At 41.6% G+C, this 17,996-nt stretch overlaps 1 protein-coding gene across 11 annotated transcripts in view; it reads left to right on the forward strand.

Annotated features, from left to right (window-relative positions):
- The window catches only part of CLEC16A (C-type lectin domain containing 16A), a 339,195-nt gene that overhangs the window by 109,966 nt on the left and 211,233 nt on the right, over positions 1 to 17,996 (forward strand). For all 11 annotated transcript variants that reach the window (XR_012896118.1, XM_075899304.1, XM_075899302.1 and 8 more), the window contains 3 exons: positions 239 to 283; positions 6,844 to 6,894; positions 17,085 to 17,213. Coding sequence is in view for 10 of the 11 variants with exons in the window: in XM_075899304.1 (XP_075755419.1) it covers positions 239 to 283; positions 6,844 to 6,894; positions 17,085 to 17,213 (225 nt within the window). In the remaining variant the exon portion in view is untranslated. The remainder of the gene's footprint in view (positions 1 to 238; positions 284 to 6,843; positions 6,895 to 17,084; positions 17,214 to 17,996) is intronic.

Here is a 17,996-nt window from a genome sequence, read left to right on the forward strand (position 1 = left end):
GGGAAGGGACTGAAGTAGCTGGAGTACTGCAGCTTCCTTTATAGGCTGACCTCCCCCACACCCAAACATTTGGGATCGAGGAGGGGAAGGGAACATGAGAAGTCCAGTGGTGCACCTGGCTGACACATTCCATGAGTGCAAATATTCAGAGTCCCTCTCAAAGAACTCCAGTGGGCAAGGAGGTAACCTTTATTTCAGGTATTAATCACATCATCACTTATGTATTTGTTTTGTTTAGGGTGCAAGAGAAGAGAGTGTTCATCTTCTGCGGCGCTTCTATAAGGTACTTTTTAAAGAGGCAGATAAAATTAATTACTAGCTCTTCCAAATGGGGTAGACCACACTATATGCATATATTAGAAAAATGTATACAATATTCGGAGGAAAAAAAGGACTTTAATACCACAAATTTCAGGAGTTTAAATGACTACTTGTTAGGGGTGTTAAATTTAGAATAATCAGCTAATCGGTTGATGCAATTTGTATTGACTATTGGATTGTCGATAAGGGCACCTCCACCTTTGAAGTATAGGAACAGCCCCAGGGTTTGCTACGCTTCAAAGGCTAAAGCGCTGCAGGGAGCACTGGCCCAGCAGGGGACTCAAGCAGTCCCCACTGGCCCCATGCTCCCTGCGGGTTTCAACGTGGCAGCGCCACATGGAGCCTGTGGTCAGCTAGGGACTCCACAGGAGGCCCTGAGCTCTACGTGACACTGATGCGTTGAAATGATGTATGCAGCCTGGGCCAGCTGGGGACTCCCCAGCAGACACCGGGATGCATATGGTGTTTCAAAGAGCCTGGTCTGGTCCTGGGCTCCACATGGTGCTGCCGCTTTGAAGCCTTCCCCCGCCCCCGGCCCCCTCCTTTCTGCCTCTTTCTGATAGAGGCAGCAAGGTGGGGGAAGCGACTAGTCAACTAGTGTTGGGTAGTCAACTAATAGACTAGTTGTTCATATCCCTACTACTTGTATGCCTGAATATTGCCCATATTGTATGGAGTGACATTGTAGCTATGTTGGTTCTAGGATATTAGAGAGCCAAGTGGATCCAATGAAGATATTACCTCAGCCACCTTCTGTGTCTGTTGCTTTCAGGGCAGCATAACATTCAATTTTTGTAGTATAATAATCTTACTAGCTGTTTCAATTTATTGGAAAAAATGGTTGTTGCAAATTGCTTATTCTTTATGACTGTACATGTCCATTCAACTTCAGGCATGTGTGCATGCAATCCATCAGAGTTTCAGATGGTTTTCCTTAGTGGTGCCTATTAGCGTGACAGATGCATCTTTAGTATAAGCACAGAACTGTCATTGAGGTTCTTCTGTTTTGGAGCATGTTGAAGTGCTTACTCTAGTGTGTTCCCACTGTCAGTGGTTTTTTCCTGTGTCTGTGTATGTCTATATTGCATATTTGTGTCTGTTTAGGTTTTCTTTCTTTTTCTTGGTTTTCTGGCGTTGAGTCCCCAGGTGTTGACATTCTGTACCAGGACATTCTTGGTCCTTGGGTTTGAAGCCCTGTGCTGGTTGCTAGAAGATTCTGCCAATAAGTTACCCTAACTCCAGGTGCCTGAAGTGTCTGGGTGAGGGCCACATTCAGATCCAGTGACAGATCTGTAAAGACTTAAAGCTTCATACTGAAAGGACAGGAAGGTGAAACTGTACCACACTTTTATGGAGGCTATCTTGTGTCCATCTTTGGGGCCTTCCCATTTGGTGTGGGTGTTGGGTCAATCCTTGTCAGCTAGAAATGGCCCTCCAGACATTCCCATTTACCACACAGACAAGATCATCAAAAGGAAGCTGTCAAGCCCTCTTGTCTGTTACTAAGCAAAAACTCCAAGAAATGGAATGAACATATTCATTTATTCTAAGAAATAAAATCTATTACAGGTTGAACTTATCATGGGTGTGGCCAAGCTTTCCACAATCTCATAAAGTTTATTTCTAGCCACCAATCCTGGCTTTCAATGTTCTGTGCTGTTATTTGACTCTAATTTCCCCCCCAGATATCTTCTAAGAGCCCAGTAAGCAGTGGAAGTTTTGGCAATGTTGCTAGACAATATTGACCTCTCGTAGTTCGGCAAAGTCAGGTCCTGAGGTGCCAAACTAGAGAGGTTCAACCTGTGCTAACTGATTCTGTAATTATTGAGATGTATTGTACATGTCCTTTCCGTAACCCAACCTCTTTTTGTATTGAAATGTATCTGCCAAGAAGGAACTGAGGAAGTGTTGGAGCAGCTCCACCTTTTTTACCACTTAGCTGGTAACACAAAGGGTGCATGTGCCATCCTGATGCGTATTGCTAAGGAAAAAAAAACCATATTCAGCTCTCGTGGGCTGGGTGTGCACACTCCTGAAGTAATGGGCATGTGAAACACATCTTGAGGAAAAACAAGACATATCTACACTGGGAAGTTATTTTAAAATAAGGTCAGCATCCACACTGCCAAGCCTGTTGTTTTGAAATAATGGGCTTGTTATTTCAAAATAACAACTCTTGCTTGTGAAGAGGAATAAGCTCATTTTGAAATAGTTTTTTCAGGAGTTATTATTTAAAAATAACTTGTTTTGAAATAACCTGGTAATGTAGACATAGCCACACAGAATAGTTTAGTAACAGTTGTGTCTTGGAGGTGAATTATTGGATCGAGTGCATGCAACATGTCAGAGGTGCATAATTGTAACTGTTACATGGTTCTACTACTTATGGATGGAATTTGCATATATCTGATTTGTTGTATGAACAGAATCTGAAACTTAAACCTCATTGTGGTATGTGAGAAATTCTATCAGCTTTAGGGAGACGTGGTTATTAAGAACACTTCTTGCTCAGCAGTGCTCTTTAGAAAAAAAGTAATTTATTCTCAACATTTAAAATATTTTCCCACTATTTAAGTAACACATGTACTGAATTCACTTCTTTCAGTACAGTACATTGTAAACATACCATGAGAAAAGTAACTGGGACTGAATATTTCAATTATGTATTCCTACATAAGTAACAATATACTAATGTCAAATACAGTAATTCCTCATTTAACACTATAGATGCATTTCTGAAAATGTTTATGTTAAGTGAAAACATGTTATGCGGGGTCAATTTTCCCATTGAAAATAATGGAAAAGATGGGGGTTGCGTTTCAAGTGCTGGTGTCTGTTGCAAGGGGATGTGGATTGCAACTGCTTTAAACACTAAGGAGAGGGGATCACCACACAAGTGTAAAGGGTCTGTTTATTTAGTTAAAACTGGGAAGGGAGGGGAATCTCACTCATAGGGTATGTCTAGACTACATGCCTCTGTCGCCAGAGGCATGTAGATTAGGCTACCAGACATAGGAAAATGAAGCGGCGATTTAAATAATCGCCGCTTCATTTAAATTTACATGGCTGCCGCGCTGAGCCGACAAACAGCTGATTAGCTGTTTGTCGGCTCAGCGCGATAGTCTGGACGCGCGGGTGTCGACATCAAAGGTATTTGTCGACCACCCAGGTAAACCTCATCCCAGGAGGCATGCCTGGGTGGTCGGCAAATACCTTTGATGTCGACACCCGCGCGTCCAGACTATCGCGCTGAGCCGACAAACAGCTGATCAGCTGTTTGTCGGCTCAGCGCGGCAGCCATGTAAATTTAAATGAAGCGGCGATTATTTAAATCGCCGCTTCATTTTCCTATGTCTGGTAGCTTAATCTACATGCCTCTGGCGACAAAGGCATGTAGTCTAGACGTACCCATAGACTCGACCACACTTTACAGTCCCAGGCAGGATGATAAGGCAAGTAGAAGGCAGTTCATGGTATCTGATCTTCCCATGTTGACTCCTGAGCTGGTTCACTGGCCAGGTGATCCAAGCAGAGGGTGTTCTGGGAGGCTCCACTTGATGGTCAACCAACCGTGTCTCTGTCCCTCTCTCCTTTAAGGATCAGTCACATGTAGCTTCTGAGTCTCTGGGCCTTCTGAGTCTGCTGGTGCCATGTGCTCTGTTGTTTATTCCTGCAGTTTACCTCAGAGTTTTCCCGCCTATGGTGTCCACCTCAGACATTCTTTTGCACTCGCTCAGGGAAGGGATTGGGTTAACAGATAACACTTTTAATAGTTTAGGGAACAAAATAACATCATTAACAGGTGAGAGAGAGAACAACATCCATTTTAACTCCCCCCTTGCTCCTCCTTTGCCTCCAACAATGTCAAAGTCAATTTTCTATTGGTGCTCAGTCTTCAACATGAACAGTAGATGATGTAAATGGAACAGGGCTATCTTGGTCATCAAATTATCTTTTTTTAGGTTGAACATGAAAAAAACTTTTGATAGAGAGCTGCTTTGCTGCTTTTTGTTTTTCACTGTAAAGTTCCTGGTAGCAAGATATAGTGCTTTCTAAGCTTTTCGCTACTTTTGAGCTCCGTTCATGATCAGCATCATTCTCATAAAAAATGTTTATTGCATCACTTATAAGCTTAAATGCTGCAGCCATAACTTTCATTGATAATGTTCGAACAACTGGCTCAGCACGTTCAGGCTCATTTTCCAGCCGCTGCTCATCCAGAAGCTTCAACTCGTCAATAGACAACTCCTCCCCATGAGAGTCGAGCAACTCTTGCACATAAGTAGCATCCACCTCCTCTAATCCTGCTTCATGGGCTAGGGCTACAATCTGCTTTTTAGCTTCAGCTATTTCAGTGTCAAACTCCCTGAACTCGTGAACGCATGCAGGCCATATATGGCGCCATACTGTGTTAAGGCAACTCGATGAAACTTCTGCCCAAGCTTCTGCTATAATATCTATAGCATCTTTAATGTTAAATTTTCTCCAGAATTCCTTGATTGTAGGCTTAGTCTCCCTTATAAGCCTAGCAAACATATGGCGCAAGTAATATGCCTTGAAAGCAGCTATCGCTCCTTGATCAAGAGGTTGAATTAATTAGGTTGTATTGGGGGGTAAAAATAACACACAAATGTTTTCTGACAGATCAGTAAGGGAGGGAGGATGCTCTAGTGCATTATCTAGAAGAAGTAAAATTTTGAAAGCAAGATTTTCTTGCAAACAGTCTTTCAACTCAGCAGTTAGGCGATTGCTGAAGTAGTCTGTGAAGATGCTTGCTTTCAGATTAGATCTCCAAACAACTGGTAGATGATCCTTTGAATACCCAGCTAAAGCTCTAGGATTGGCAGAATGGTAAACTACTACCGGTTTGAGCTTGCAATCCCTGTTGGCATTGGTGCATAGCATCACAGTGATACAATCCTTTGCAGCTTTAAAACCAGGGTGCATAAGCCTCATCATGAGAGATATATGTGCGTGCTGTCATGCGCTTCCAGAAGAGCCCTGTTTCGTCCAGGTTAAACATCTGTTTAGACGAACAGCCACTTTCCTTTATAATAGCTTCAAATATCGCTGGGAATGATTCAGGAGCCTCCGTGTCAGTAGCAGCAGCCTCTCCAGTTATTTTTATATTATGTAAGTTCAAATGCTTTTTAAAGCATTCGAACCAACCATGACTTGCATTAAATGGCTTGGCATCAGATTCATTCAGTTCTATTTTAACAGCATCATATAAAGCTTTGGCTTTTTCCTGAATAACAGCCAATCTCACTGGCATCTTTCGTTGTGTTTGGTCTTCAATCCAGATAGATAATCGCCTCTCCATATTTTCCATTAGGTTAGATCACATACAAACAGCCTTCTTCACACTTGGGGTTGCATTTTTGCAACTTTCTTTAATTTTCTCAGCTTAGGCACGGATTGTGTGTACACTAGACTCATGCATATTCAAAGCATGGGAGATATCACAAGTGCGTTCACCTTTTTCAATTTGCTTAATCACTTCAAGTTTCTCTTCTAATGTAAATGATTTTCTATGCTTCTTGCTTGCAAAAGCAGATGTATCACTTTCCTTACACTTTTCACTCATGATAAGGGATACAATAACACACAGCAAGATACAATATCTAATGTCGTAGTTTAACACAAACACGTGAGTGACTTGAGTAAGGGGAGGAACACTGTGATCACATGTACAAGGTAGTCATCTGCTCATGCATAGAGTACAACTCCCAATAGGACATCAGCTGGAACCCAGAAGTGTTCCCGTCAGCCCCTCTTGGTTGGGCTGCTGAGAGTCACATGTGCCTGGAGGCTCCAGCCTGCACTTGTTAGGAGCTGGGACCAGGACATAAGGTTGGGGGTGAAAGGGGACTGGGTTATAGCAGGGAGCCAGGGAGGAGAGGTGTTTGGCTCTGGGGAAGGGAAAGGGAGGGCAGGTGAGGGGGCTTTTGCAGCCGGCGGCTGAGTTTCCCCAGCTGGCCGGTCACGGGCAGCTGCCCGGGGGTTCCTCTGCCTGCTTACAAAGCAGCGGAGGTTTGCCGCTTGCCGCACAGTTTCCCCATGACCCCCTCTGGCCGGAGGCAAGGCATCTGTCCAGAGGGGGTCACTGGGGAATGGCGCTGTGAGCGGCGAACTCTGTTGCTTTTCAGGGAGGCAGGGGAAGCCTTGTGCAGCTGCCGGCCACTGGCTGACCCTAGGGGAAATTGTGTTATTGTGGGGACGGGGTCGTGTTGTTTGAAAAATGTTCCCCCCCAAAAAATCGTGCTATCTTGAAAACGTGTTAAGCAGGCACATGTTAAGTGAGGAATTACTATATCCCAAAACAGTTAATGAACAGATATTTAGGTAAGTTCATAAATGAATGTTGAATGCTCCACAATGATAAAGGATTTTTTTACTTTAGATTACTGTTGACTTATGAAAAATCTGTTTTTCATTACACACATTACTTCTCAGCCATGACCCAGAATCCACAAAGTGCATGTTTTTGCATACAGAAATAATGTTTTGTATCTTTTTAAGGGAGAAGAGATTTTTCTGGATATGTTTGAAGATGAATACAGGAGTATGACAGTAAGTGATTAGAAAACAGAAACGCTTATGTAAAACTTCACAAAACACAAAGGACTGGCATAATATAGCCACATGTGTTTTTGCTCAGAGGAGCATGCCTACATTTACATAGACCTTTTAAGTAAATGTTGCACCTTGGTTCGGTGATGTGATGGGAGCCTCAAGGGTTAAAGTTGACTACCCAGTGAAAACTACTGGATGATGGTGAAACAAATGATTTTTATTAAGTGGTCAAAACCAGCAATTAACAAGTACGTGTTTAAACTAGCAATTGCTCAATGCTTTTACAGGATAGAAAACCCTAAACTTAGCTGTACTTAACTAATTACAAACTACTTTGATTACAATTTAACTATACCAAATCACTGTCTCTAATTTGCTTAACAAAAATACAAAACAAAGACAATATAATGATAATAAAAACTTTGTCCAAAGTCAGCCCCTCTATGGTTATTTTAGGACAGCTGGTGGAGTTAGTTATAAATCTACTTTTACAACTTAACAACTCCGGGGCTTCTATTTCTAACACTTATACTTAACCTAAATACAACACTACTATACAACACAAAATTATACAATTTACACAGCGTGGTTAACAGAACTTAGATGCACTTTACAGAATTACACAGTGAAATTAACACAATCTAACTATTAATTAAACCAATAACTAATACATTTAAGCAATACTTACAAATCCAGAAACGATAACAACACAAAGACACACTAGAACTTGGAGCATGCTCAGGACTCGTGCACCCCTATATTTGATTCGAAGGGTGGGGAGGCAGCCTCAGGGTGATCAATCCTTTAGCCGGGCAAAAAAAAAAAAGACACGTGCCCTCAATACACGGAACCTCCGTCGAACAAAGGGATTGAGGGTCTTTTATACAAAACTTCGGTGTCTGTGCCATGCTAGGGTCTGCATTTGGCAGGGCCTGATAGGCTAGTGATGAGGTAGTATAACAATACTGCCCTATAGGAATTTTCGTGATGTATGCGTGATCTCCTCGTGGACAGGACCAGATGGGGCATAGTTAGTGTAAGACAATTGTGTTTTATTACCCTATGTTTTTACTTTTTCCCTTGCCCCTAAGACTGGTCAAGCTACGGTCAAATGAGGCTTATCTGTAAATTCAGCTAGGCGTTATCTAGTTATGCTTACCTCCCTATTTTCTTGGTGCCTTTGAGTTCCAGGATGCCTATAAGGTTAAATTCCATTCACAAAAACTGCATTGTGCTGCCCATGCTCCTCTGAGTATCTGGGTTTTGTGTGAGGGGCCTTGTGTGGCAGGATAGGCTATACGCGAAGGCCATGGACAGAAAAAACCTGCTTTACAACAGTAAAAATTCCACATACTCTAAAATTGTATAAAAAGCATAATGCCCTCAGAAATGCAGTACCTGTTTAACATCATGCTGAAACACTAATCAATGGAAGTAAGAACATAAGACCTGCCATACTGGGTCAGACCAAAGGTCCATTTAGCCCAGTGTCCTGTCTTCTAACAGTGGCCAATAACTGATGCCTCAGCGGGAGTGAACAAAATTAGCAATCATCAAGAGATCAAGTGAACAAAATTAGCAATCATCAGGTGGAAGAGATGGATGAGGCTTTTTTTAAACAATTAACAAAACTATCCAAAGCCCAAGATTTGGTGGTGATGGGGGACTTCAACTATCCAGACATATGTTGGGAAACTAACACAGCGAGGCACAGGCTATCCAATAAGTTTCTGGACTGCATTGGAGACAACTTTCTGTTTCAGAAGGTTGAAAAAGCTACCAGAGGAGAAGCTGTTCTGGATTTGGTTTTAACAAATAGGGAGGAACTAGTTGAGAACTTGAAAGTGGAAGACAGTATAGGGGACAGTGATCACGAAATAATAGAGTTCATGATCTCAAGGAAAGGTAGAAGGGAGACCAGCACAATTGAGGTAATGGATTTCAGGAAGGCAGATTTTGATAAGCTCAGAGAACTTGTAGGTAAGGTCCCATGGGAAGCAAGACTGAAGGGAAAAACAACTGAGGAGAGTTGGAAGTATTTCAAAGGGACGTTGTTAAGGGCCCAAAAGCAAACAATTCCGCTGTGTAGGAAAGATAGAAAATATGGTAAAAGACCAGCTTGGCTTAACAAGGAGATCTTGCATGATCTCAAAATAAAAAAGGAGTCATATAAAAAATGGAAACTAGGACAACTAACAAAGGATGAATATAGGCAAGCAACACGGGAATGCAGGGGCAAGATTAGAAAGGCAAAGGCACAAAATGAGATCAAACTAGCTACAGGCATAAAGGGAAACAAGAAGACCTTTTATAAATACATTAAAAGCAAGAGGAAGACCAAGGACAGGGTAGGCCCACTGCTTAGTAGGAGGGAGAAGCAGTAACAGGGAACTTGGAAATGGCGGAGATGCTCAATGACTTCTTTGTTTCGGTCTTCACCGAGAAGTCTGGAGGTGTGCCTAATGTAGTGAATACAAGCAGAGAGAGGGTAAGTTTAGAAGACAGGATACACAAAGAACAAGTTAAAAATCACTTAGGAAAGTTAGATGTCAGCAAGTCACCAGGTCCTGATGAAATGCATCCCAGGATACTCAAGGATCTGATAGAGGAGGTATCTGAGCCTTTAGCTATGATCTTTGAAAAATCATGGCAGACAGGGGAGATTCCAGAAGGCTGGAAAAGAGCAAATATTGTGCCCATCTATAAAAAGGGGAATAAGAACAACCCAGGAAACTACAGACCGGTCAGTTTAACATCTGTCCCAGGGAAGATAATGGAGCAGGTAATTAAGGAAATCATATGCAAACACTTGGGAGGTAATAAAGTGATAGGGAATAGCCAGAATGGGTTTGTGAAGAACAAGTCATGCCAAACTAATCTGATAGCTTTCTTTGATAGGATAACGAGCCTTGTGGATAAGGGAGAAGCGGTAGATGTCATATACCTAGACTTTAGTAAGGCGTTTGATACGGTCTCGCATGATATTCTTATTGATAAACTAGGCAAATATAACTTAGATAGGGCCACGATAAGGTGGGTGCATAATTGGCTGGATAACCGTAGTCAGAGAGTTGTTGTTAACGGTTCTAAATCCTGCTGGAAAGGGATAACAAGTGGAGTTCCTCAAGGGTCTGTTTTGGGACCCGTACTGTTCAATATCTTCATCAATGATGTAGATATTGGGATAGAGAGTACGCTTATTAAGTTTGCAGATGATACCAAACTGGGTGGGGTTGTAACTTCTTTGGAGGATAGGGACATAATTCAAAATGACCTTAGCAAGTGAGAGAAATGGTCAGAGGTAAACAGGATGAGGTTTAATAAAGAGAAATGCAAAGTGCTCCACTTAGGAAGGAACAATCCGTTCCATACATACAAGATGGGAAGCGACTGTCTAGGAAGGAGCATGGCGGAAAGGGATCTAGGGGTCATAGTGGACCACAAGTTGAATATGAGTCAACAGTGTGATGCTGTTGGAAAAAAAGCAAATATGATTCTAGGTTGTATCAACAGGTGTGTTGTAAGCAAAACTCGTGAAGTCATTCTGCCTCTCTACTCTGCACTAGTTAGGCCTCAGCTGGAGTACTGTGTCCAGTTCTGGGCGCCACATTTCAAGAAAGATGTGGAGAAATTGGAAAGGGTACAGAGAAGAGCGACAAGAATGATTAAAGGTTTAGAGAACATGACCTATGAAGCCAGGCTTCATGAGCTGGGCTTGTTGAGTTTGGAAAAAAGAAGATTAAGGGGGGACATGATAGCGGTTTTCAAATATCTAAAAGGGTGTCACAAGGAGGAAGGAGAAAATGTGTTCCTCTTGGTTTCTGAGGACAGGACAAGGAGTAATGGGCTTAAAGTGCAGCAGGGGAGGTTTAGATTGGACATTAGGAAAAAATTCCTAACTGTCAGGGTGGTCAAATATTGGAATAAATTGCCAAGGGAGGTGGTGGAATCTCCCTCTCTGGAGATATTTAAGAACAGGTTAGATAGACATCTGTCAGGGATGGTGTAGACGGAGCTTGGTCCTGCCTTGAGGGCGGGGGGCTCTCGAGGTCCCTTCCAGTCCTATGATTCTATGATCCCTTCCCTGTCATCCATTTCCAGTTCCTGACAAACAGAGGCTACGGACATCATTCCTACCCATTCTGGCTAATAGGCATTGATGGACCTAAACTACATGAATTATCTAATTCTTTCTTAACTCTATTAAAGTCCTCGTCCTCATCACATACTCTGGCAAGGAGTTCTACAAGTTGACTGTGCCCTGCATGAAGGAAAACTTCCTTTTGTTTGTTTTAAATTTGCTACCTGTTAATTTCATTTGGTGACCCCTAGTTTTTATGTTATGGGATCAAGTCATTAACTTTTCCTTATTCACTTTCTCTATACCTGTCATGATTTTATAGTCCTCTATCATATCCCCCCTTAGTCTCCCAGTCTTTTGTATATCTTCATATGGGACCCATTCCAAACCCGTAATCATGTTTGTTGCCCTTTTCCAAACCTTTTTCAGTGCCACTATATCTCTTTTGAGATGAGGTGACCACATCTGTACACAGTATTCAAGGTGTGTGTGTATCATGGATTTATATAAAGGCAATAAGCTATTCTCCATCTTATTCTCTATCCCTTTTTTAGTGATTCCTAACATTCTGTTTGCTTTTTCGACTGCCACTGCACATTGAGTGGATGTTTTCAGAAAAATATGCACAATGACTCCAAGATCTCTGAGTGGTTATAGCAAAATTAGTCCCCATCATATTGTATTTATAGTTGGGATTATTTTTTCTAATGTGCATTACTTTACATTTATCAACATTAAAATGACATTTTGTTGACTTTTCCCCAACAAATTATGTTCATCTATGCATCTGACAAGTCTATTCTTTATTATGGTTTCAACTAATTTGCCCGTACTGACGTTAGACTTACCGGTCTGTAATTGTCAGGATCACCTCTAGAGCCCTTTTAAAATATTTGTGTCACATTAGCTAACTTCCAGTCATTAAGTACAGAAGATGATTTAAAGGACAGTCTATAAACCACAGTTAATAGTTACACAATTTCACATTTGAGTTGTTTCAGAACTATTGGGAGAATGCCATCTGGTCTCAGTGACTTGTTAGTGCTAAGATTATCAATTAGCTGCAAAATCTCCTCTGACGTAGTCTGGGACAGTTCCTTGGATTTGTCACTTAAAGAGAATGGCTCGGGTTTGGGAAACTCCCTAACATCCTTAGCCATGAAGACCTTATTGTCTTTGAGTGCTTCTTTAGCATCTTGACCGTTCAGTGGCCCCACTGATTGTTTAGGAATATAAACAGTCATATAAACATTTCTGATATACTTAATAGTAATTTTTCTATTACTTTTTGATTTTTTTTGACTAGCTATTCTTCAGACTCCTTTTTGGCTCTCATTTTTTTTTACACTTAATTTGACAGAGTTTATGCTCCTTTCTATTTTCATCACTGGGAAATAACTTCCATTTTTTTTAAATGATGCCTTTTTTATCTCTCATGTCTTCTTTTACTTGTTTTTTAAGCCACTGTGGCACTTTTTTGGTTCTCAACAAAAATTTGGGATGTAAGGTGGATCTCTATTATGGTGTCTTTGAAAAGTTTCCATGCAGCTTGCAGGGATTTTACTTCTGGCACTGTACCTTTTAATTTCTGTTTAACTAACCTTCTCATTTTTGTGTCGTTAACCTTTCTGAAATTAAATGCCACACTGAAATTTCCCACTACAAGGCTATTACATTTTATTACATTATGGTCACTGTTTTCAAGCAATCAATTACATTTACCTCTTGGCCCAGATCCTGTGTTCCACTTAGGACTAAATCAAGAATTTCCTCTTGTGTGTTTCATAATCAGCTGCTCCAAGAAGCAGTCATTTAAGGTGTCAAAAAACTTTATCTCTACATCCCATCCTGAGGTGATGTGTACCCAGTCAGTGTGGGGATAGCAGAAATCCCCCACTATTATTGAGTTTTTTAAATTTGTGTAGCCTCTCTAATCTTTCTATTTCATAGTCACTATCACTATCCTGATCAGGTGGTCGATAATATATCCTTACTGCTATATTCTTATCAGAGCTTGAAATTACTATTCATGGAGATTCTGTGGAATATTTTGGTTCATTTAAGCTTTTTTTCTTCATTTGATTCTACATTTTCTTTCACATATAGTGCCACTTCCCCACCAGCACGACCTGTTCTGTCCTTCCGATATATTTTGTACCCTAGTATGACTGTGTCTCATTGATTGTACTCATTCCACCAAGTTTCTGTGATTCCTATTATATCAACATCATCCTTTAATACAAGGCACTCTAATTCACTCATCTTATTATCCTTTTTTCTTCTCTTAGGTGTGTGGAATAAAATAATCCTGATTTCCATGCTAGATTCTGGTTTAGGTAACACTGCTTATGCTGTGACAGTGGTCATCAACTTGTTGCTCGTGATCTACAGGTAGATCAGGCACCTATGCCAGTAGAGTGCGATCCTGAAGAAGGCTGTCTCTGCTTGCCTCATGCTGCTCCTGAAAGCAGCCATCGGGGTGGAAGTAGTTTCTGCAGCCCTTGTGGGGGAAGATGGGGGCAGCTCTTTGCTGCTTCTGATGCCAGTGCTGTAAATGGAGCGTCCATTGGCTGGGAACTGACAAATGAGGGCTGCACTTGCAGGCTCCGGGCAGCAGTGTAGCACATGGAGACCCCCTTTCCTCTTCTGCCTCCAGGGGCCGGCCACAAAGAGAGGGTGCCTGAACTCAGCTAACCAGTGTTTCCAGGAACAGCGTGGGGCCAGGCAGAGGCAGCTTGCCTTAGCCCCACTGTGTTGCTGAGCCAGGAGCCACCTGTAATAAATGCTCCCCAGCTGCATTCTGCAGCCATATCCCCAGCTCTGAGCTAGCCCCCAAACTCCCTCCCAGAGCCTTCACTCTGTACAGCACACAACACTCTGCCCCAGCCTGGACCTACCTCCTGCACTCAAGCTCCCTTCCATAGCATTGGGGTGGAGGAGGTAGTGGAGGCCTTGGGTTTTGAGAGGGAGTTTGGGTGCAGGAAGGGACGCCAGGCTGGAGCAAACTTCTTCCCTGAGTTTTCACTCCTTCCTCCTGCACCCCAAAACTCTGCACCATTTGGAGCTTCTTCCTGCATCCAAATTCCCTTTCAGAGCCTGCAACCTACACTTCCTCCAGCATCCCAGCATTTGATCCTATCTAGATGAAAGTTAATGAGGGTGGAGAGTGGAGTAGGCAGGGCTTTGGAGAAGGGATGTGGCCTCAGGGACAGGAGGAGGGAGGGCAAGGTAGATCCTGGGTTGCCTTTAAACTTAAAAAATGATCTGTAGCATAAAAAGGTTGGAGACCTTACTGACAACAAGCAGCAGGGTCTGGGTTTTACACTGTATTTTTAAGATGACATCTCCAGCAGCCTAACAACATGTGTGAGAACCTCTTCAGACTTGCATATTGTCAACTCAGTTTAGACTGTTTTAATTAAAACTGGTTTATATGAGCAATGATCTAGCAGCAGTTTTGACATTGTTGTATAATGATAATGCTGGCCAGAGAATAGTCCCTGATTTTGCAAAAAATGTAAACTCTTTAATACTCTTTAACAAAGTGTACAACATACAGTTTGTATATTATAAAAATCTATTAAAATTGGGAGGAATCTTGCAAGTCTGTTCAAAGTAGGGAGGCTGGAAATAATTGTTCAGAAATGTTTCCATTAGTCTTTAAGTATTCATTAGATATCATTGAATGCTGATCCTGTCCTAGTCTGAAAAGTGCCTGAAAAACTAGCGTTTCATGTGTATTGCCTCTCTACCTGGGCACTGAGCCTCTGTGTTACAAAATCAAAGTTGTTCTCTACCAGTTCTGCAATTTTAGATCCAAAGATTGGATTCTTCTCCCATTGTATGTCAATACGAGACTGATGTAAATCTATTAACGTCACTAGAGTTGTTTCTTATTTCCCCTAGCAGATGAGAAAATCAGGCCCTAGGAGGCAATCTCTCTTTCAATCACAATCAATGTAAAAGTGACTCTGGAGGCAAAAGTGACTCTGGAGGCAAAATGAGGTGCTCATTGACAACTGTGCAAGTCCATTGTCATTAATAGGGTTTCTGCATGTGATTTGGTCATAATGAATAATTCTGTTGAAGCAAAAGAAACCAGTTCACTCACTGCTGTATTTGCAGTTCCAACAAGCAAAATCTTGTGTTTCAACCAAAATTCAAACCTGTTTTTTTTTGTTTTGTTTTACTTTTTCAGCTAGAACTGTAGTTTGAAATTTTAGCTTCATTTTTTAACTCAGTTCACCTTCATCACTAAGAAACCTGATAAGCTTGTGTTCCTATATGTGATTTTTATCCTTAAGATAGCTGGTTCACCTTATCTCAAGACAGTTCATTTCTTGTAGTTACACATTCACAACAACATTATCATTAAATTAAACTTCAGTGTTGTCTTTTCTGCTTTATTAATCATGCATATCCACCAAACTTCATCAAAATAGCTTTTACCTGAGCTGTGCAACATTTTATATGTCTTAGGAGTTTCTTCCAAAGGTGTATAATGTTGAGCTACATTATTTTTTTCCTGATAACAAGCCATGAAGACCTGCATTCAGAGCCTTTGTTTGTGACTGATTACAGTGCTTTGAGCCTTATTTATTTCAGCCCCCTTTTATTTTGCAGCATCTGGAGGCACATCATCATAAAAGAGTAGACTTCACTTGTACAAGACTTCCCCGGAGGTGGATGTCTCACCCTGATTTAGGGCAGTTTTCACCTCAGTGTGTCACTTAAGAGAAATTAATTGTTCCAGAGCTACTCTGCCTGACCACAAATGCATGCGCTAGGCTGCTCCCCTGCCCTACTGTAGCTTAGCTATCCAGTTGTCCCAAAGGCTAGGGAAAAAACTGTTTGGTTTGGACTCTGGCTTTGCAGGTTTAACTTTCTGTGTGGTTCCCTCTGCCCCCCTCCCTGCCCCAAGCATCAAAAGGAAAAAAAAATCCAAAACTTCCAATAGCAAAAGAGGAAAACAAAGTGTCCTTTTAAAATCCCGAGGTCTCTGTTCCTGATTCAAAATGATCCCATCAGCACAGCGCTGGGGTGTCTGTAGATATAGACTGAGCCCCTAAAAAAGTCTCAAGAATAGGATTAGACATGGAGGCCTGTTTAGCCTTGCTGCGGGTGACCATTCCCACCTTCTTAGCATGGTTGACTGTCCTCTCCCACCAGCCTAGGAATGGGATAATCTTCATAGACTGCAAAAGTCCAAAGTACATAACAGGCAATGTGTCTGTTGGCAAGTCAAGAGTCTTCCCTCAAGAGTTGAACAGTTACTTGCGCTTCTGGGTTGATGAATTTGGGGTCTACTTGTGACCGGTGGATTGTGAACATGTGTCTCCACGCAAAAATTTCTTCCTGCCCACACTCATAGCTTCCCTTCACTCTGGGGGTATCTGAGAGGCATCTGGACCTAAGGACTCTTGTTGGGACCGCAGTGCAATGCACTGCACTCTGCTGGTGCTCTTGGGGCTTCCCCTGCCCTTTGTGACATCATCCATTAAAAACATATACTCTGTGGGAAAATGTCAGATTTAAAATGTTATAAATACATATTAACACTTATTTTATATGCATTGTAATGCTCCTTTCTCTTTCTTGGTGCACTCGGGGGAGGGGGGAGAGTCACGCTTTACCTTGAGGTATGTCTACACTGCAGGGGTTTTCCGGGATACCAGAGGATGCATCTGCTCTTCCACTTCCTTTTGTGGAAAAGCAGACATGCTCTTTCGGAAGCCCTGTCTTCCTCCACCTTCGAGGAAGAAGGGCGCTTCCGAAAGAGAAGGGTTTTTCCAAAATTTGGCCCAGTGTACTTGGGCCAAATTTCGGAAAAGTCTCTTCAGAAAAAAACTGTTGGAAAAAGGTATGTAAATTGCAGCGCGCAATTAGCGTACCTTTTTCTGATACATCAGTGTAGTATAGACATAGCCTGAAGAGCACATATTGACAAAGACTGAGAGTATTTTGTACAACTTCTTTAAATTATCAGGAGTCCTGAAAATATCATGTAAGCTGCTACAGCACTTTGTTAAAAATGTGAATTGCTATGTAAGTGAATTTGCAAACTTTTATTGCTGTAAAGTTGTTGAATGTGGCATCATTTTCATAGGTTAAACCCATGAATGTAGAGTATTTGATGATGGATGCCTCCATTCTGCTGCCTCCAACGGGGACACCACTAACTGGTATTGATTTCGTGAAAAGACTGCCATGTGGAGATGTGGAAAGAACACGAAGAGTGAGTGAGCCTACTTTTCTTAAATCCTTTGGTGAAATGACTCTTAAGACTTTCCTAAATAGACAGGTGTCTTCACATTCCATAGGAAAAACACCATTTCAGCATGGAGCACCAATTGTATTGGCCAGAATACCAGAAATTACATCATAGAATCAAAATTAAAAATGCGGGGTGGAGGGGGGGGAGACCTAGTTAAGTCACCTAGTTCATATCCCATTCAGTGCAGAATTAGTTTTTCTAAAGTTTTTCTTGTATATAGTAACTTTAATTTGTATTTAGGAAAAGGGATTTTCTCTGCTTTACTTGGAGGAGTTCCATTGTCAAGGTGTATCCCCACCTTCTCCATATCCACAGAGCCATTTATCTCATCGTAGAAGGCAGTAGGATTGGAAAAGGTTCAGAAAAGGGCAACAAAAATGACTTGTCATTGGTGAATCCATTTTGAGTATTTCTGACCACTTTATTCTCTTCCAAATGCTTTAAAATGGATTCATTTCCAGACTCTTTTCAAAAATGTTAAAGAAAACTTTGATATTCCAAAGGAAATATCTTTATAAAAGTTTAAGGCTGTTTTCTTGCTGTCAAAACTCACTTTCATTAGTGTGCTTTCTGGTGAATGACAGGAGCAAAGGATTCAGCTCAGTACCATATGACTGGAAGGTAGCAATACAATGCTGATTTTTTAAAAAGGGCTCTATAGGAGATCGTGGCATTTATAGGCTGCTGAGCCTAACGTCAGTACCAGGCAACTTGGTAGAAAGTTCAGTAAAGAATAGAATTATC

The sequence above is a fragment of the Pelodiscus sinensis genome, chromosome 16, assembly GCF_049634645.1.
Source record: "Pelodiscus sinensis isolate JC-2024 chromosome 16, ASM4963464v1, whole genome shotgun sequence".
Taxonomy (NCBI): Eukaryota; Metazoa; Chordata; order Testudines; family Trionychidae; genus Pelodiscus; species Pelodiscus sinensis.